This window comes from Poecilia formosa, unplaced genomic scaffold (genome assembly GCF_000485575.1).
Source record: "Poecilia formosa unplaced genomic scaffold, Poecilia_formosa-5.1.2 Scaffold57, whole genome shotgun sequence".
NCBI classification, from domain to species: Eukaryota; Metazoa; Chordata; class Actinopteri; order Cyprinodontiformes; family Poeciliidae; genus Poecilia; species Poecilia formosa.
The window spans coordinates 2,513,560-2,534,853 of NW_006799996.1; the positions used below are offsets into that span (position 1 = coordinate 2,513,560).

General features: G+C 36.5%; 2 protein-coding genes across 3 annotated transcripts; one reads left to right on the forward strand and one right to left on the reverse strand.

Moving 5' to 3' along the window:
* Positions 1 to 1,277: 1,277 nt before the first annotated feature.
* On the reverse strand, positions 1,278 to 6,658 carry LOC103139163 (uncharacterized). Of its 2 annotated transcripts, none has more exons than XM_007553650.1 (5): positions 6,618 to 6,658; positions 4,213 to 4,542; positions 3,779 to 4,096; positions 1,652 to 1,805; positions 1,278 to 1,557 (listed from the first exon to the last, which is right to left on the reverse strand). In XM_007553650.1, exons 1-5 carry the CDS (start codon positions 6,652 to 6,654, stop codon positions 1,410 to 1,412), a joined length of 987 nt encoding a protein of 328 aa, XP_007553712.1. In that variant the 5' UTR covers positions 6,655 to 6,658; the 3' UTR covers positions 1,278 to 1,409. The 2 variants fall into 2 exon arrangements, with proteins under 2 accessions (XP_007553712.1, XP_007553713.1); XM_007553651.2 differs by lacking the exon at positions 6,618 to 6,658 and adding an exon at positions 5,408 to 5,491.
* A 1,167-nt stretch (positions 6,659 to 7,825) lies between these two features.
* LOC103139180 (tyrosine-protein phosphatase non-receptor type 12-like) lies at positions 7,826 to 20,895 on the forward strand. Its single transcript, XM_007553668.2, has 11 exons — positions 7,826 to 8,225; positions 12,751 to 12,859; positions 14,705 to 14,781; positions 14,924 to 15,019; positions 15,110 to 15,148; positions 15,242 to 15,313; positions 15,568 to 15,627; positions 15,831 to 15,973; positions 20,398 to 20,464; positions 20,557 to 20,634; positions 20,779 to 20,895. The coding sequence occupies exons 1-11, from the start codon at positions 8,124 to 8,126 to the stop codon at positions 20,893 to 20,895; spliced, it is 960 nt and encodes a 319-aa protein (XP_007553730.1). The 5' UTR covers positions 7,826 to 8,123.
* Positions 20,896 to 21,294: the final 399 nt, after the last annotated feature.

The window sequence follows — 21,294 nt, forward strand, 5'->3', positions numbered from 1 at the left end:
TACAGAAAATTTTGAGCAGTCTATAAAATAACAAAGCAGATATAAACCATCCCACTGGCAGGTTTGAACTGACACATGGTAAAATGTTGGAATACTTCTCTTAGCTAAAGAAAATGATAGTACAAAGCTGCTAAACTACAAATATACAAAATCAAGAAATCAACAGCATGTGTTAATGGACCCAAATGAGAAAATAAATTTAAGCAGGATGTAACACAATAATTTTCAGAAAATATCTGTGAGACTTGAGCATTTTATAAAAATAAACTGGCAATGTCCTACTCCTTCCAACAATCTGTCTGAATGGAGCACAAGAAAATATCTAAACATCCTGCAGAGAACACAAAATGAATTTTAGGAAATTATGGGTGTGCCGTTATTGTTCTGAGTAACTATACACTGGCTTCCATTTCAGGAACACTCTTTTTTATAAACTGGTTTCTGTTTGGCCATTTGCAATGCTTTGGGTGGGACAATGAAAATCCTTAAACAAGATATTAATAGAGTATGATGTAATATATAAACATTTCCCACTAATTTTCTCTTCAACCTCTAAATCATAAATCTCCCGCAGAGCAACCCTCTGTGGAATGTGTTGGTAAACAACTAGATAAACTTGTATTCAGGGTGATATAAAGCATTATTGTTCCTCCATAAAGCCTTTTGTAAGTGGTTTAAAGTTAAGACTTGGTCTCATCTGACCACAATTCGGGTTGCTTAACTATACATCTCACACCTTTAATGTTGTATTTTAAGAAAAAATAAAAACTGCTGACAACTTCTCAGTTATGTACCTTCTTTTGGGGTCTACTATATGAAATTTAAATACATTTCATTAAGGTTTGTGGTCATAAAGGATTTAAATGAATTTTTACACTTGCCAAATATGTGTAATATGGTAAAGTAAAAAAAAAAAAGAACAAACATACATGTTGTGTATGTTTTATGTTTTAGGGTGTGCCATAATTGGAAGCAGAATTGTTTCTTACAGCACTCCAAACTGTTGCAATCTTTGAATCATAATTTTATTTTTTTTTACAACAAAACTACTGTTATATTATAGTACAAACATTTTGTGTTTTTTTATATTTACTTTGTTTTACATGTATTATAGGAAAGAGTTCAAACAACAAAACAAGTGTATATCCATATAAATATTAAAATTCAACTCAACATTTGTATAATAATTCATGTAAAAGCAAATTCTGGAAATTTGTGCAGCTATGGGGCACAGTTTTACCTTAAATATTAATTTGCATGCCATAACATGTCATTCAGTAATTCTACTTTATTTAGGCTTAAGGACATTTAAGCTTGAAATACAAATTGAGGCAAATACAGTTTCTTTAAAGATTACATCTGTACAAGGAATGTTAAAATCAATTAAATTGACTAAAAAAAAAAAGATTTCACCCCATATTAAACTTTTTCCTCCTTCTGCCATGTTTCTTGTGTCTTGTTTTTGTACAGCTGATGAATATACACAGACTTATGATTAAGACTGTCACAGAACCCCATCGCAGCAGCTCATACCACAGTGGTACTCCAGTCCATGTGCTGTAAAAAAGAAGTGACAACTTTTTCAGATGAGTTATTTCAGTTCGTTATATATTATTTCCATCAGGCAGACAGTAAAAAGATGCTTTCTAACCTGCTGAAAAACGCATGCATAGCAGTTTGATTGACTTGTAAAGACTGCTCTGAGATTTCAGAGGGGATTTTTGTAGCTTCTATGCAGGTTGTTGTTGGTGAAGTTTCAGCCACAGTGGTCCTCATTCTGTCTGCGCAGTCATAAACAGGCTGCCCTAATAAATAAAAGCAAAATAAGAGCAGAACACTGTGGAAAACCGTTAATTTTAACAGCATGATAATAAAATATCAAGCCTCATAGATGTTCAAAAGCTCATATTTGTAAAATCCCACATTTTATGTATTTATGTTTCATTTCTTTTTTCTTACCCAAGAAAAGTAAAACTATGTTTGTGTACCGGGGTAACATTTGGTGACCTTTATCAAAGGTCACCAATCTGACAAAGGTGACTTCCGTTACCTTTGTGACAGATGTGTTAGCTATCTGTCTTAAATGGTTAACACATTTTCTGTTCAGTTTTTTTTTTTATGAGAACTTAAAAATAATCACCTTTTTATGGTCTGAATCATATTAAAATCCTCATGGTAATAAACCATAACCAGGCTGTGCCTTTTTTAAACAAGAGTACATCATGTTAAACCAGAGTATTAAACACTGAAGGCACCACAGAGTTAATATCGTGTGGTTCAAACCTTTCAGCTTGAACTAACCCCCTGCTGTATGACCATATAAATCCCTAACATGAATGTTGTTGATCTTTGGCCCACTTAACACACATGTGCTGCAGTTATTTGTTGTTTGTGGTTTTTTTGTTGATCACCACCACTTCCAAAGGCATGTGTCTTGATTCTGGTTGTAAAGGTTATCTTCTCTACATGCTTTAGATGTTTTATTTATTCAATGCACCCAATGTAAATTTATGAGTTAAGCACAGGCGTCTCACAAACCCTTTTAAATTAATGTGATTTCCTTTGAATCAGGTGCTCTGTAAAAGAGCACAGATGCAACTGAAAAAAGCTTGAAAAAGTCTCTTGGCCCAGCGTACAGAGATGTTGTCTGAGGATCCAACACTGGATTGGAATTGTACCAGAGTTGCATAATATTATAATTTGTTTTTTCAGCTGTTGGGAATAGGGCTAAAGGTTAGGGACAAACAGTTATCACATGGAAGTTGTTTGTGAAGATTACTCAAAGAATCAAACTAAAATCTGTTAGAAGTCACTTTTCCAGCACTGCTTTTTAAAATCACAAACATGCTTCTTGATGTCCATCCTTGTTTACTATTTTCTCAGTCTACTGCCAGTTCTGAGTTCTCCCACACAGTTTTGTGGGAGAAGAATGTATGTTTGTGAGAGTAGTAGAATAAATTAAGGCTTTAACAGAGCCTTGTGAGTGGACACAGCTTGTTATTCTCAGTTAGGCTTGCATTATAATAAATAAATCATTGCATACTTTATATGCTGTTGCTCATCTGAATTCATTGCATTTCTGCTCCTCAACACATAAAACAACTGAACTGAAATTAAGTCTTATCCTTTACACCACAACCGTGACTTCAGTCTATTATATTTTATGACTTATTAACAGTAAAGTGCAGTCACGATGACCATCATTTCTGTTGTTGACATAAAGATGAGCAAAATCTCTTCTTAAAACTACCATGACAGTCTGTTTGCACAAGTAGAAGACCACAGGGTAGGCTACCACAGAGGAGGGACGTTAACATAGACAACCAAGAATCACAGTAATAAAATAGCAAGCCAAGCAGCAGGCACACATCTTCACCAGACCACTCACACACGGTTCTTCTTCCTGTAACATAAAGACTAAGTCGGGTGCCCGATAAGGCTGGTGTTTGACCACAAACACCAGCCTTATCAGCAGATTTGAGCTTCACTGGATGCTAGTATGTTCTCTCTAAAAGGACATTCAGTAACAACACCAAAGCTAATCATTGCTGTGCTACCATAAAAGTTCACATATGTAATAGAAAACAAGCAGATTTAAACAGAGTTGCATAAAAGCACACGTTAATTTTGTGAAACATTTAGTGTTATGTTCTGATTTGGCCACATAACATTCTATATGTTATTATTCTATTTGTGTTCATTATTTGCTACATTTTATGAAGGATATTGATGGTTTCATGAGATTTGACAACTTTAGTCACATCACTTTGGTTCTTACCAGGAATATTAGCAACATAGATGCAGCTGCTGTCATCAGGCAAGAGGGTCTTCACTGAAAGGGCATCACTCTGAGCATTGCTGATGCTGTTACTGGCAGAGCAGTAATAGTCGCTGTCCTCTGTTAATATGCTGCAGTGTAAGCTTAGATCTGAAGAGTTGAGGAGCAGGAAACTTTTGTGGTGAATGTTCTGATACCAGGCATAAAAAACATTGGTTCCCTTTGCATCACCACAGCGGATGGTCACTGGCTTCCCCCAGCATGTTGGACTGTCTGTCAGAGGAGTCAGGGGCCAAAGTCTGGGCTTAGACACTGGAACTGTCACAAAAAAGAGCAGTCAGTTTGAATCAGATTGGAAGCCAGTAAACAATACAATATCTAAAAGGAGAACACATTCATTTAGAGCTCTAAGTTAATTAATTTACGGCTCTTACCGAGAGTGACGGTCACTTTTATTGATGTCATTATGTCCGCATTCATTTTTTCGATCCCAATCCAATAAACATCAGAGTCCTCAATTTGGAGATTTGTTACCTTCACAAAGATATTATATCTTTGCACGTCAGAAATGCTCAATCTGTTTTTATTTTTGGGTTTTGCAACACCATCGGTATCCAGCAAAATGTCACAGTTATATTGAAAGCGTCCTCTGCACCAGTACTTCTTGCTGAACAGGAATTTACTTTGATAAGTGCAGATAATTGTGAATTCTCCTCCAATATATGCTCTGATGTCTCTTTTATTGCAGTGCAGCTGAAGGGTTGCTGAAAAATTCAAGACATATACTGTTTACAGAAGGGAAACACATCACTAGCCAGAGTTACTGGCATCCCTGATAAAGAGTCAGGGGTGCCAGCAAATAAAGATTTTTAGAGAAATCCAACATGACCCTGTGTTACGGGCAGGATGTTAATTCTAACCATATGCCATATGTTGTGACTTAGCTCAGTTCTAACAGCACAAGTATGACTACATGTCCTTCTAGATATTTTCCTTAAAAAAATAAAATAAAAAATAAATCAAGTTGAATGTGCATATTGACACAAAATGTCAGATTTTTCTAAACTTTTCAGTGTAAAATTTTGGTAATGCAAGAAAACGTTAAAATTATTTTAAAGTTTATTACATCGTGCAGTAGAGCTGTAGATATCAGTAAACTTAGATATTCATCACAAAGGGAATATTTCTATGAGAATATTTACCTTTAATTCAACTTTCATTTATTCTTATTAACAAGGGAGAAAATAAAATAAAACATTATTTACTGTTTAAACATTCATCTGAAACTGATACATGGCATTTTGAAAAAACAATGTTATTTTTAACATTAAAATGTGTATTCATTAAAGTGTTCAAATTTTGAACAAATGGTACTGGGGAATTTTACTGTAAGCAATGACAATAAAATTACCACTGAATTTACTTTGTATTTATTTATTTATCTAATACTTCTTATCTGACTTTATACAAGCGAAACAAACATTTAGTTTCTACTTCATCTACTCCGTCATCTTTCCAGATATAAACAAATATTGGAAAACAATTATTTTATATGTTTTTATCTTTAAAACTAAAAACAATTAGCAAATAAACTAAGAAATAATAAATATTAAGTCACAGGTTACTCACTATGTACGAGCAAAAGTAGACACAATGTCTTCATGCTGATGTTAAAAGCTGCCCTCAGTTTTGATTGCTCGGAAAACTTAAGAGGTGGACTGCATGCTTTGAATTTCCTGTGTGAACCACTTTTGCCTCTTTATATAGACCCTCAGAGGAACATAGTCTGAGTATGTCACCTGCTCTTCTGCCTCAAACACATCTGCTTTTCCATTACATCACAGTCAGTGTTTCATGTTTATTATTGGACATTCTCAGAGGACCTCTTATGTTCTGAAATCCACCTTTTTTATTCTTGTATTGAGCTGAAGAAAATTTGGGATTTAAGATTGAAGTGTCATATTTCCAGTTATTTTTCTGACCCACCTGCAGAATCGTGGATAGGACTCAAGGTAGGAAGGAAAAGTGCATGAGGATTTGGGGCTCAGGCTCCTGGAAACAGTGTCTATAAAGTAAGACATCGTGTGTGAGATGGGTGATAATGTGCAGGATAAATAATGAGATGAAGAGTGAGGAGCAGCTTATGGTCTTGTGATTCTCAGGGAGAATAAACAGAAGCCTACAGATCAGAGTTTGCCAAAACAGAGTTGGTTGGCTTGACTCTAACCAGAATAGGTAAACCATTAGGGGTCAAATGAGCTTCTTAGGAACCTCTGCAGGTGATTAGATAATTGTGGGAAGGTGTGTTGGCTGCTGAAGCTCGACTATGCCCATCAGCAGTGATCACCATTTGAAGGAAAAAGTATGACAAGCACCGCCACACAACTCAGATCCTGACATTAAGTGCTAGCAGTACTTTATCAGTTCAAGTGTAGAGCAGGGGTGTCAAATATAAGGTCTATGGGCCAAACCCAGCCAGCTAGAGGGTTCAGTCTGGCCCACTGGATGAATTTGTAAAGTGAAATATTATATATCAAAGAGTAACTTGAAATTATTAGAAAGAAATGAAATTCCCAAATCCTAATTAGGGTTTGGATATGCACTGTGGTGTAATAAGATTATTTTAGTCTGAGAAAAAATACAGAGAATACCAGAGAGCCATATCTCAGATTTTTCATCTTCAAAATGGATAAACCTCTTCTATAAGGACAGCCCCGCTTTTGTGAATTCTATAAATAATATGGATTTTACCAATTCTAAAATAATTTGATATAACATCAACAAGGCCAGATTTAGTTAGCGCACAACTAATAGTTTGCCTTTCAGCAGTTTTTCTCACCTTCTCCAGCTTCCCCACGGTTACAAACAGCCCTCATGCTGAGCCCCTGATGAGTGTGAGATTGTTTGAAAACCTGATTTGTGCTTCAGGCTTCTGCATGGCCTATCCCTAACCTGTCTGCTCCTTGAAACTCCTTGAACTTCATGGTGCTGTTTTGTTTGCTAATGTCCTTCACAGAACAGCTACTTATGAGATTAAAATGCATGACTTCACAAGGCATGTTACTGTAGGGAACGCTATCTAAAAATAAGAGTTTCATCTCTTAAAAGCCATTAATAAATATGTCTATTTTCACTTAGCTTCATTTGAACTAATTTGTGTAGCTCTTTCACATAAATCTGTGTAAAACTCATCAAAATGTATAGTTTTATTGTGACAAAGGGTGAAAAAGTTTAAGGGTGTGAATACTTTAGCAAGAAACAGTTTTTCAAGTTATTGATGTTAGACCTGGTTATGCAGGTTAATGAATCAGAGGGTGTGCTTAGTTTTTGTTCCCATAAAACATAGTAAAACACTTTCTGCTTCTTTGTTTTTCTAGGGTCATGCTAACATAATTCTGATCTAAGATATAACAAATAATCTTTTAAAATAATGAACAGAAGAAAAGTGACTTTTACTTTGACTATAAATCACAGTGATTGTTGATCCCTGTACTGTCCTGCAGTAAATTGTTATATTTTGGTTTAAGTTTAGCACAAAGCCACTAGATGTCACCATGCTACTAACCCAATGTACGGCACCTGTTGATCACAGAAAAAAAAAAATTCATTTAACCTATTACAAATAGTTTAATTTTATTTGGAAAATTTCCTCCAACATTAAGTGTAATTCATCTTCACAGGTGGGTAGTAATTAGGTTTGTTGAAGGATATTTGACACAACGTTTTTTCCTTTTGTGACAAAAAGTTATCCTGGTAACTAATAAATAAGTTTTTGTGTAAATTGACAAACTGAGTCTTCACATTTTTAATAAGTGAAATCTAAAAGGATCTAGAACAGCTAGATGAAGACTTTTCAGAAAGCTCTCAGATGCCCTTCCTTTGACCACTCTTAATTTCCAGCCGACATCCCTCTTCCACTCCTTGCCTGTATCCTGAATGTCGTCCAACAGGCTGTACAGCTTGCACAGCACTCTGACTTTTAGAGGCTGAGCTGTTTGGACGTGTTTAAAAGCACACATGCACGGCTCGGTTTGTTTTCTTGATGTTTCACTCCCGGTTCCATGGTAGCACTTGAACGCAGAGTGACTTTAGGACCCAGTGAGAGACAACCAGGGGGCGCGTCAGTCTGTTTAATCTGACCACAGAACCTGTAAGCTGACTTTTGCTTCCTCTGTGACACTTCACATGTTCCGTCACAGCAGTTCCTTGATGTAAGAGACGCGATAGAGAAGTGCACTGCAGTGCCACCATTAACACCAGACAACACCATGATCCGTGGACCGGGACCTTTGTGATCTGACATGCCTGTGAAGGAAACCCTGTCCCAGGCAGCGAACAGCCAATCATGGAGCAGCAGGCCTGGATTCTGAGGAGCATCCTGACCCAGCTGGAGAGTCAGGAGGCTGTGGATGAGGGGGCACCAAACTGTATTGCTGGGGAGTTTGCGGTGAGTCAGCTGTAACAGTTCAAGCGTTAAAGTTCTGCTTTTAAACAGGAATCCATGATGAATTCCTCTGTTTTACCTACATCTTTCCCTATCTATGATAGAACCACGTAAAAGAAGTAAAGTGTTCTGTTATTGAGTGAACAGGCAAAATCTAAATGAAAACGAAAGCATATGGTCTTTCTCATTTGTAAGTCGTCATACTCAGCAAAAAGTACCAACAGTTTCCTAGGCACTTTAATGCTTCCTCTTTGCGAAGACGCGAAACACTGACGAGAAATCAGTGAGGAAGAAACATGTCTTCACCACTTTAAAGTAGCAAAGACAAACAACCGTGGTAACCACATGTCCACACACACGCAGTCAATGGTGTAGGAGTTCATGTTTGACATCTTGTGGCATCCTGCTATTGATGACTGACAGCCTGAGGACAGCACTGTGTGTTTCCCATGCTGCCCCTCTGCTGTCCATCTAGACACCCCTGTTGCATCATTTCCTTAAAGGACAAAAAGGACTCTGTGTCGTTAGAGTCACAGACGGTCTGCAAGTCTTTCAACAGACTCTTAAGCTGACTGCCAAGCCCTCTGAACAAAAGGAACAGTGTCTCAGAGAGCCCCATCAGCATGGACGGGCCTTAATCCTGAGTGTCACTCGGTTAAGGGTGGGAGTCATCTGCTGGTATCAACTCATTTCATCTGGAGTGCATCATATGAAAATTGACTCCAGTCCTCTGCCTTTAAACTTTGAGTCGGACTCTTTTTGGTACTTTTATGGGTTGTTTTGTTTAAAATATTTCCATATTTGTTATAGAAATGTTAGAAAAAGAAAATGAAATACAGAAAAATGTATTTTCCTCAAGCTTGGGAGATGTCCAAAGTTGCTAGCTGTAGCCATAAAGAAGCTACAAAGCGATCAGTGATCATACATCAGCATTGCTGAAGTCATTTCGGACCTACTTTTGCCTTCAGAATTGTTATTCTTCTTGACAAAAATTCAACAGTTATAAATTTTTATCTATATTGAAAAACTACAATGCAAATTTCCTGCTCCATCACTTTCCAAACGTGTTTGTAGGGTTGAGATCTGGGTACGATGGAGTAAATTTAATGTTATTATCAAGAAACCAGCTTCACATGATTTCAGACAACAGATAAAGTGATGCAGGCTGTTGCATTTAAATTATGTTCTATTAGAACTAATAGGTGCTAAGTGTGTAAAAGAAACCATCCCCCACACCTTCATACCAACACCGCAAGTCTGAACTGTTGACGCAACGCAGGATGGATTTATACTTTCATAATGTTTATGCCAAATTCTGCCACTACCATCTCAGCTATAATCCAAAATCAATGGAGGAGGCAACATTTTTCCAATCTCCTACTGTTAAATGTTGGTGACCCTGTTCAAATTCTACCCTTAATTTCCTGTTTTCAGCTTACGGGACTGCATTAGCTCGTATGTCGTATTCAGAGATGTTGACATAATTTTAACTGCAGAAGCTACTTTAGTTTTCCTCCACATCCACACATCTAAATGCATTAAACTGCATGTGAGGCTAAGTTACTATCTATCTCAGAAAGGACTTGAATGTGCCTAACAAAGTGTCCAGTAGCCAACAACAAAGCTACAGGGAAGAAATAAGTTACAATTGTCTTCATAAGCCTTCAAATAATTTGAATATGCAAGGCAGCTGAACATGAAACTGATTAAGTTGCGTTCAACCTGCCATAGAAACCTCACATACACACTTCACAAGAGATAGTGGAAATAAATTAAAAGTGGATTAGTTGCTGGTGAAACTGCCAAAAGAAAGAAAGTGGTCCTGATCGCCTATTTTAATTTTTAAAAGACCAGGTCTTAAAAACGTGAATAATTATGAGGGCACAAGGCAGCACTTAGAATATCTTGCGTTATCGAGGTGCATTTGCATTTTTTTCTCTCAGCCAGCCTCATTTGTATCTCTCCCTGTCTCTGTGCTCGCTTATTATTTCAGTATGTTAGAAAAAGCCCCTATCCTGTAAGTTAAAGATAACACTTATGCTGTTAACTTGGTTGTTAGATGCAAAAATAGCAGAAAGAGAAGGTTAAAAATTTCACGTCTGAAATACGTCTAGGCTGCTACACCTTCTCTTTGTTGTTCCTGCATACCAACATCTACTGTGGATGAGTGCAAAACCTTTTTAACCATGCAATTAAACACCAGCATCCTCTCAGTTGCACAGATATTTAAATAACAACCTGATTGCATGGAGGATAATGCAGCAGACATCCATATCTTGAGGCTACAGCAAACTCACATGGCCTCTAAATGTGTTTGGCATCTCATTTCGTCAGTATCTCAAAATACTGATGTGACTTCCCTTTTAAGTAATAGAGGACGACTGTCTTCAAAATGAAAAGCTTTATAGCGTGAGTGTTTGTGTTACTTTCCTCTGTCCGCTGTATGTCTTTAACCATAGTATATAAAAACAGTTTAAGTTTGCAAAGAAATGACATACATTTTGTGACACATTAAGTCTTGACACCCTCTGTGTATCATTTATGATACATGTATGTTTCGCATGTTGTATACATAGTCACCTGACTATCTAGGGCTAAAAGTACAATGGTTTATAATTATTACCTAGTTCAGTCAGACAATAGGCTTGACTATGCTTCCGTGGCAGTTAGGGTTAGGATGAGCGAGTGGGTGAGTGAGTCTTCATTAATGCAGTTAGAAGATCTAAAAAGTATAACATTAGATGAAGTAATGTCATTATCCGGCTGCAGAAGTTTGAGCAAGACCTGTGTCAATTTTGTGCCAGTGGCAAACATGTGCAGTAAATCTGCATCTCTAAATCCACTGAAATGTTTTAAATGTTCAAAAAATAAGGCAGATTTAATGACTTTCCCTTTGGTCTGACATGAAGGGCAACAATCAGCGAACATTAGTGATTTACAGGCTTAACTGATGGACTTTAGGAGACAGAAGACAGAAAAAAAGCAGCATTCTTGAAGAGTCATTTGACATACATTTTTATTTTGCCTTTCTTACCTTAAAATCAGAGTTGTAAATTAGGGGCACCTCAATCAAGATGTTTTTGTTTTCCCTAAATACAAATATGACTCAATTCAGAAGAGGCATTTAATTATACTTTAGTTTGTATTTTTTCCCCAGTAGTTTACTAAAATCAGTACAGTGCATATGCAATAAAACAGTTTACATTTAATCATTATCGTGTGCTCTGCATTGGTACAGTGTAGCACATGATTCACTCACATTAATCTGCCTTCCTTCATCAAACAAAGGCCACTAGAACAGAAGAAATCGTTAAAATAAAAAAAAGAAAAGTTGTTCAAACTTAACGCACAACCTTATATTTTATGAAGAGTGTCTAAGGAACTGTCTGTACTGCTTTCCTGCAACAGCTGTCCAACTTTAAAATGTTTAAAGTTGGTAAATTTCAACCACTGGTTACAAGATGGATACCAAATCAATCAGCAGAATTTAGACCTGGATTAAGATTTTTTTAGAATACACAATGGCCTTTATGTGTGATCTGGTTGGGTTAATCAAGCGATCTTGGAGTTCTTTCTTTTGAAATACAAAATGAAGCGTTGGCATGTTTCAAAATGGATTGTTGGAATGCTGCAGGCCTTGACCTTTACTTGAAATCTCTGCCCAATGAAACACACTACAGTGTGTACAAAATCACTAAAACTGTGAGTAAGGATGCAGACGTCCTTTGTAATACTGAAAGATACCAACGAGGTTGGAGCTTACCTTGGCAGATGGGTTGGTTGCTGGAACCTTCTAGAGAGGGAGCAGATTGTCGTTTCATGTACATCAGATATTTGCAAATTACAGAAACATTGCATGTATTGGTCACTTCTCGCTTCTCATTGTGGTGAAAATGATCTTTTTCAATGAAATTCTGTTAAACTACCTAGGTAAGGATTATTCTTGGGCCCATTTCATATGCGCTTACAGCCGTCAGTTTCTCTATCTTCTTCTATCGCGAATGTTGTAGAATGTAGCATAATGTGGCCAGTTTGTTGTTTTAAAGAGAACAACAAGAAGCATGAATATGAAAACGCTTCAGTGTCTCAGTTGCATTTTTATTTTAGCAAAATGGTGGTGTTTACTCATCAAGACGTAGAAGGTTCTGTAATGTACAAAACCTCCCACTGAATACTTTTGTTGCAACATCTAAAACATTCAGTAAACACCAAGAAATGCTTTAGAAAGTGCAAGTATATTAAAATATTGTTTTTGCACTGTAAATACTGTTCTTGCTAATATTATATTTTTCATATCTGATGTTGTTAAAACTCTCCTATGTTGAAAAAAAATTGCTAGAAAAAGGAAGCCTCAAGCTGCAGCTTAAATGACTCTTTGTAAAAGAAATTTGGTTCATGGTGTGTTTGTTCCAATGCGGTTATATATAGAGACAGGGGAAAAAAAAGCCCAATGACATTTATACCGCCACAAGACACGAAAGCAAGGTAGTTAAAAATGTATGTTGTAAAAAAATCTTTTGTTTTTCAGAGGCTGAAAAACCAGTCAACAAAGTATCGCATTGACAAGGTCTTCTCCACCAAGACTGCAGAAAAACAAGAAAACATCAAGAAGAATCGATACAAGGACATTGTTCCCTGTAAGTTGGGCTGAGTGCAAACCTGTGAAAACTGTGGCATGCATGTTTGTGCAAATGGTGTCATAACACCGAATGGTGATTCTAAATCTAGATTTTAAGAAAGTGACAGACTGTCAGAGTTCGATGATACGGCTCTGAAAAACATCAGCATACAGTTGATCATAAATGTAACACCTGCATGGTTTTGGTAGTAATGCTGAGAACACTTTTATAATGACAGAGTATTACTGCATATATAAATGATTAACACTGTGTGCTTCTTTTTCACATTTGGATGGAAAACAAATGTTTCATAAAAAGAAAAAAACCTTTTAAAACTGCTTGAATTTGAAGGTTTCCATTATGTTGCTGTTATGCCCTATGTATTCAGGGTGGCATCCTAAACCAAGTGCAGGAAAAGTATTTGACTTTTTATAAATTTCTTCTCTTTTTGCTTTATTGTCACAAACAGATTTTAACATTTTCCAGGAACAAGGAATCTGTCTGTTGAGAAGGGAAAACTGCTAAGATTTCAAATTGATTGAAAAAAGTAATTTCATTTTAAAAAAGCCTACAACTCCATATTTTATGTTAAATTGTAATCCGATTTAAAGCAAATACTTCCTGCAAAGCAATATTTTAAGCTTTCAGTTTATAGTCTGAGACAAAAAATAGAAATAACATCAGTGCCAATGAATCATTAATATTTAGAAAACGATGGGACACTACATGTCCTTTTAGACTTTATTCATCAAATAAAGACTACACTTACTTTGACTTTGGAGGGCTCATAACACGGTTGTACGTTGTAATCACAGTTTGCGTTGTTGACTTTTACATTTTGTGAAATTCAAAATGTTTCTGGCACAACTTCACAGACTCCCAAGGTAAATGGAAACGATAAAATAGCTGCAAAGACTACAGCAATACTACGAGTACTAAGAAGCAACTTCATTAGGAGACCAAGGCATTTTGGCTTGATGGTGTTTTGGAGTCTTCACTAAGCCTGTATTGTGAAACATCCTGACATGTAGGGCAAACTCTTCCTAGCCTTTGTGTCTGTCATCACATTCACATTGGTTTCCACATTAAGCCACTGTGACTTTAGCACAATTAAGTGGTAATGCTGCCTATTGGGTGTATGAGGTATCCTCTGTTGGAACTGAATGTCACACACTCAACCGTGACACTGGCTTGCAAAATCTTCCCTCAAACTTAACAGTTACACCCTCTACAGTTCAGTCCAGATGTTTCTTCCACATCTAATTATTTAAATATTGTTCGCTGCGTTTCTGCCAAATCACTTTCCATCTGATTGCTTCACCGTGCGTAACTGCTTTGTCACTTCTTTTAAAACACTGGACATCTGTTGACATCTTTAGGCGATTTTACTGAAAACACCTTGCTTTCAGTAAGCCCACACATTGACAAAGACATTAAGATTCAGGGCTGGTTAGCTCATGTGATCAACCCCAACTACTTTCCAACCACATTTTGACATCAATAAAATCTTTCTGTGGACGTCTTTTTACCTTTGACTTTTTCATCACATTTCCATGTCTAGACGGAAGGTGATAGTATATTGTAGCTGAAATGTGTTTGGAGTGTTTGCAGAAACTTTAAAAGTCAGGCAAGGTGGTATACAACAAAATACATGCTGAATTCATCTTAACCATTTTCTGCTTTGCTTTTTGACTGTTATGAATGGTGCATCTGCAAAATTACATTCAGGCTTGCATTTTATCTTTACACTTCTGTGTTTGATGTAATTGTGTTTTGCTCTGTTGTTCGACAGGAAAATGAAAGGTTATGCAATCATTGAAATTTTACATTGTTGGTACTTTGACCACGTTTCTCCTCTTCCAGTTGACCACACCCGAGTAAAGCTCACTCTCACCACATCCAAAAAGGACTCCGACTACATCAATGCAAGTTATATTAAGGTAAGTTAAATGTACCTCATTTTCTCAGGAAGTAGCTCTGTTACTCATTTGGTGTGATAAGCAGTACAACTGATAATAATAACTATAACTCTGTAGTGTAAATAACAACATCCTTTTACTGTATGCTGTGTTCTGCTTACAGGGAGTTTCAGGATCCAGGGCGTATATTGCTACCCAGGGTCCGCTTCCACACACACTGGTGGACTTTTTACGGATGATTTGGGAATATAACATAAATGTTGGTCTGCTTGTCACTTGCTGTGTTTGTCAAAACGATGTTTTCTGTTATGATCCTGTTGAACTCCTTTCGTTTTGCTTCATTCCTCAGGTTATTGTCATGTCCTGTCGAGAATTTGAAATGGGGAAGGTAACGATGCCTTCCACGTAAAACAATGATTTCTCATTAATTTAAAATGAAAACATTTCAGAAGTAAATCTTTGTTTGTTTCTTTCTTTTTAGAAAAAGTGTGAAGTGTACTGGCCACAAAATCAACAGGATACTTTTGTATGCGAGGCTTTTACCGTCCACTGTGTGAGTAATTTTTGTCTCACTTTGTCGCACTTCCCACTCAGACAGTTTCCTATAACTGTTTTAAAATACACTGACATTCCCGTTTTCCAGTTATCCACATCTGACACCCACAGCACGTCATGGAACGTTTGAACAATATGAACTTAAAAACATGAACAAAATAACTCATTTTTTTCCTTCTTGTATCGTATTATTTAGCCGTTTTTAATACTCAACCATCTTAAAAGTGTTTTTTTTTTCCCCCTTTTTTCCAGGACTCTGAGGAAAGTAAAGGAGACTATCTGACAAGGACGTTAAGGTTGACATATCGTAATGTAAGCATTAACCTTGTCATGGCATTTTCTCTGAGGCAATCAAGAGATAAGGAACTGGTTTGTTGACAGCTACAACAACTGCAACCACAGACTGTAACCTCAAACCTAACTGAGTTATTCAAATGATATGTTTGCAAACAAAAACATTTCACCTAAAATTTGTGATGAACTGATCCCAAACATTTCAATTTTCTACTTTTCAGTGTAGCCGAACTTTGAAACAGCTGCATTACGTCAACTGGCCGGACCACGGCGTACCAGACACCATCCCACCCATCCTGGACATGCTGCATGAAATGCGCTGTTACCAGGCGCATGACGACATCCCCATATGCATCCACTGCAGGTCAGAAGCTTTGCTGGTACCTGGGAATGTTACCCATTGTCTGCTGAGCAAAGACTTTTTCTTTTAACAAATATTCATTTATTTGTCTGTAAAAGATAAATGGCAAATATGTTGTCGATTATGTAAGCAATAATCATTTCTTAAACAATTTGACTTTTCTCTGTCTCTGAAGAAATAACCCTGGTGTAGATATTTAGTTTATCAGTTATACCACAAAAAAAATAATGTTCAAATAGAAAATCAAACTATAAAATAATTCTTAACAAGGAAAAATTATTTTTTTTTGCGTTTTCAGAATAATGCTGATGGTAATTCTAGACTTCTTAATCACATAATCAAATGGCGCATTGTTAAACTGACAAAACCATTATTTTTGGGTTTACAAGAACAAAAAACACTCACCCCACACCTTCACTTCTGGTAAACGTGTCAGAGAACTTGGTTGACCACAAGGTTGTGTACGTGGACCCCTTCTATTCTCATTGTGAATTCCCCAAAAGCTACCCAAATTACAACATGAAGGGCAACATTACCAGTCATGCAGACAAATCACAGAGTGCTCACCACTCAAGAGATAAAAATAAACCTCATGGTGAATAACTTATTAACACACATAAGGCTGTTTTGATGATATGTAAAATAATAAAGGTTTACATATACCGTGTAGGACATGGGGGGTCTCCAAGAATTAAGCACAGAAACTTCATAATTGCAATATTAATATAATATTAAGCTGCTTTCATATCCTGCCACACAAACATCTAGGAATGTCTCTTATACGTGCTTAAATGTGAGGAAATAAAGTTCATCTTTTGTTTTGTATAATATATATGCATTGTGTTGATGGGTGTATAATTAACTGTCTGCTCTCAAGAGAGCAAGTTGCTTTTTGCTCTGATGTTTTTTTTTATTATTATTTAAGATAAAAGTTTGAGAGCTCCAAAGTTCTTGAATGAATGTTAATTATAAAGTAATCCAGAGAAAACGTGTATGGCTATGACAACGTCAGTCACAAAGCTTCTACAGTATATTGGATTGTTACAGCTGTTCCTTTCTATGGCATTGAAAAAGAAATGGCATAAAATTCAATGCAGTGGCACATACAATATGTATGATATATGTGTAAATATATGTAATGTGTTATATCCGATCAAATCAGGCATGCTGATTCAAGCCACTGTTTTTACTTTGGAATACTCATGCAATATAATGCAAATATGAAGTACATAATAATTCATACTTAAAGTGAGATAAATATTCACTTCTTTCAACAGTTTTCTTATTTTTTGGACACCTGGTAACAATGTGTTAACTCTGTTTGGAGGTCTGCTGTGAGGATTTGGGTTTTCACTGTGTTTATTTTGGCTTCTGTTCCTTGTGAGCCTCTGTGTTGTCCTGTCAGCCCCTGATTGTTCCCAGGTGTGTCTCACTCCCTTGATTACCCCGTGTGTATTTAAAGTCCACCTGTTGTCTCTGTCTCTTGTCGGGTCCTCGTCTTTGTCAGCGTCAGTCTGTCAGTCGTCACAGTAGAACTGGTTAAGTCCTGTGTCGGTGTCAGCTCTCGTTTTTCAGTCCTCCATCAGTTGCTACCGGCAATTAGCTGTGAGCTATTCTGCCTGCATTGGACTGTTTGAGCTTCTCCTTATTAAATCATCATCTTCATCATCATCATCTGGGTCTCAGCATTCATTCTCACCACTACAAACTCACCACTTCATGACATCTGCAGACTTATATATTTGAGTCTGTTTTGTTTGAGTTCCTGGAATGATTATGGCTCAATCACAAGTTATGTAAATTATGTATTTGGTTAATGAAAAAAAAAAAATCTTGCTATTTCACACTCATCTAAGAAAACAACAAACGTCTGTCTGCTCTTCATGTTTTTTTAGAGAATAGACGTTTCTTTCTCACACACTTCCCTTTGAAGTTAAACTTGTGCAGTCATTCTCAGATTGTACAGCAAGAATTTTAATATAAATATATAAATATCAAGCAATAAACCTGTTTTACGCAACATGACATTTTGAGTTTTTGGAGACATTTTATAACCTGAAAACACCAGATGTGGGCTTGTCATTAACTTTGAATTTCGTCCTCTCATCAATATCAAATTTATTTTTATACCACATTTAAAAATTACTGTAACAAATCAATGATTAATCAAGTTACAACAAACGACAATGTAATTGAATGGCTGATTTTAGCTGCTTTAAATCATTTGACACTCATCAGCTGCAACTATCTTCATTTTGAAGGCTGAAGTGTCGTAATTTGTTGGAGTTTGAATGTAGTTTGATAACAGGTTTTGCTTACTGGTGCTATTGTTTCATCTAATCATCTTCATCAGCTGTTCCTCATCTGCGTAGCATTCAGTTATCATAGTCTCTAGTAGAAATACTGCGTGGTTCATTTAGTCTGTCATCTGTTGTTCCCACAGTGCTTATTTCTGATCTGTTCCCGGCTAATATGTTCTGTAATTAAAACCATCTTCTCTATTCACAATGCTCCTTATGTCTTCATCTCATTTTGGTCCCTAGCAACACCAAAACATGGCACTAGATAGCCTTGTGTATGTCACCATGGTGTTCCCTCTCATTTCAACATTACAAACTGAATGTCTGAGGGTTAGGAAGGGCACATCAAGTTTAAAATGCTAAGTAACGATGTTCCCAGCATGTGATGTGTTATGGTAATGTGTAATTTTGCATATTTTACCTGAGGATATTGCTTTTTTATTACATTTTTTAGGCATTTCTACAATCAATTTTTCACTTGAATTTTGAATTTTTCAGTTTGGGTTAATCTGCTATGAATTATCCATGTGTCCAAATATGTTAAACTATTTTAGCTTACTGAAAACTATGTGTACAACTATACAAATAAGTGGAATAGTTTAAGGATAAATTAAGATTGACTAAGAAACATAAAGCTTGGCGACCTTGCAGGTCGTAACTCAAACTGTACAAACTGAGAACTGAAAAAGAAAGTTAAAGTTAGACCAGATTTAACACATTTATTGCAAAGGTAGCTTTAGCTTTAGAGATACAGGGAGATGTTCACACCTCAGTTCAATCATATTTTCAAAATGCCACTTTTTTACTATCACTGTTTGCTTTAAATGATTGTTTTAAATATTTGAAAGCTATTCCATTGATTTTATGCAAGCATCAGACGTTTGAAGTTTACCTCAAGAACACACATTACGGTTGATTTATTTGTTTTAGTTTTTGCACCTTCATGTGTGAACATCGTTTGCGATGCAGAAAGAGGTTTGACTGATGCCAATGTGTTACTTGTGGGTACATGTCCTCGTGCATCAGGCCTAAGTCGTCAGAGCCCTCCTCTTTTTTTTTTTTTGACAGGAAATGCACGTAGGTGGTGAACCAACGGCCCACTGCACTTTAAAACGCACACATGGGCTTTCCTTCTGAGTTTTTCCACCACTTGCGTTGTGGTTTCATCACTTACCTTTATCATTTATTCAAGATTGCACAAAGTTACGGCCTTCAAATATGAATGATTCAGGCAGAAAACCGCCTGTGTGTTGTGCGCTGGAATAAATTAATTAGATCCCACACGTCATAGATATGTACATTAGTGCACCACATGATTCACACTATAAGGTCATGGCAGCACAAGATTTACTGGCAAAAAAGGATGTGCCTTATCAGTAAGACTGACTGAGGGTTTCACTTCCTCTCAAGATATTGTTTTATCAAGACAACAAAACAACTTTTTCTAATAAGATTCAATCAAGCCTTCTTGTTGTGGAAACTCAGATATGAAACGGTAAACATTTAAAGACAGAACATTCAAATAAATGTGCTTTGACATTCTTACAGTCGGTTTGCTTCCCAGTAATTTGTCGTTCAGCTACTTAATAATAAACAACTGTATCTTTTAACAGTAAAGATGTTGCAGAAAATGCGGTTTGAAAACACGCCACACCCTAACATGTTGTGTAGTTTTTCAACTCAACATATTCCTCTTTGGAGGAAGTGTGCCACAGTTCATCTCTTTTCAAGGTTCAACTTTACCCGGCATTTCGTTTTTATCCTCAAAACTACTTTGTAGCTTTTTGCAGCTATGAGATACCTTTTTCTGTTTTCTTTTTTTTTTTACTGTATGGATTTCTAATTATTTTCAACATGTTTTGAATAGTTTTGGGTTGTCTTGTAATATTCTTTCTCATCAAATTTTATCAGCTGCCGTTGTTCTAGCACTCAAATTCACACCAGTTCATTACTAGAGCTTCTGTTTCTTCTGCTCTTGTTCCAGATTTTACTATTTTAGAAAATGTTTCAGCTCTTGTCTGCTTGTTGAAGTTTTGATCTTTGTGGTGCACTAAGTTGACTATTTATTTCAACTTAGCTGTCCCGATGCTAAACGTTGGTCAAAACTTTTTGCTGTTGTGATTTTAGTGCTGGCTGTGGAAGAACAGGAGCTCTGTGTGTCATTGATTATACATGGAACCTCCTCAGGAGTCAGGTGAGACTGAGCCGTGTAAAGATGTTGTTTTCATTGGTTGGACAGCAACATATTTTACATATATTGTATGTTTAATGTGTGCCTGCTTACAGATGATCACGTCAGACTTCAGCATCTATAACTTAGTTCAAGAAATGAGAACCCAGAGGCCATCTGTAGTTCAAACCAAGGTATTTACTCAACCCTCCAGATAGCAGAACTTCTCTTCAGGCTAATAGCGTCAGCTTCATTTCTATTTCTCTACAGCAGAAAAGGTTGATTTGTGTTTTGTTACACATGTTGTAACTCGGTATGCTTTTGTTGTTTACCCTCAGGAACAGTATCTGCTCGTCTACAGAACTATCAGGGAACTGTTTTGGAGGTATTTGCAAACTATGGAGACACAAAGCTGCAACACAGAGGTGAGCAACTACAACAAGAAATCGATCTAAAGGTGCAGGTTGAGAGGGAAAATATGTGCAGTGGCATGCAAAAACCACTGACCATGAATGTTCCAATGTTTAATGTTTTGCTAAGGTAAACTAAAAAACAAACTATCTGGAGAGGGCCTATTTATTTCTGTTATTTAGTACTTGTGGGTTCTCAGATAATTGGAATATTGCATGAAACCAATAAAACTATTACTTTTTAATACAGACATGTTGTGACCTACACAATCAGGTGGCAGACCAATGTTTTGACAGTTGACATTGAAACTCTCCACAAAGAGAGTAAACCACAAAAGTTCATTTCTAAAGAAGCTGGCTGCACATGGTGTTAATACTAAGCATATTGAACGAAAGTTAAGTGGAAGTAAAAAGTGTGAACAGGAAGTAACTGCAGCCAAGAAT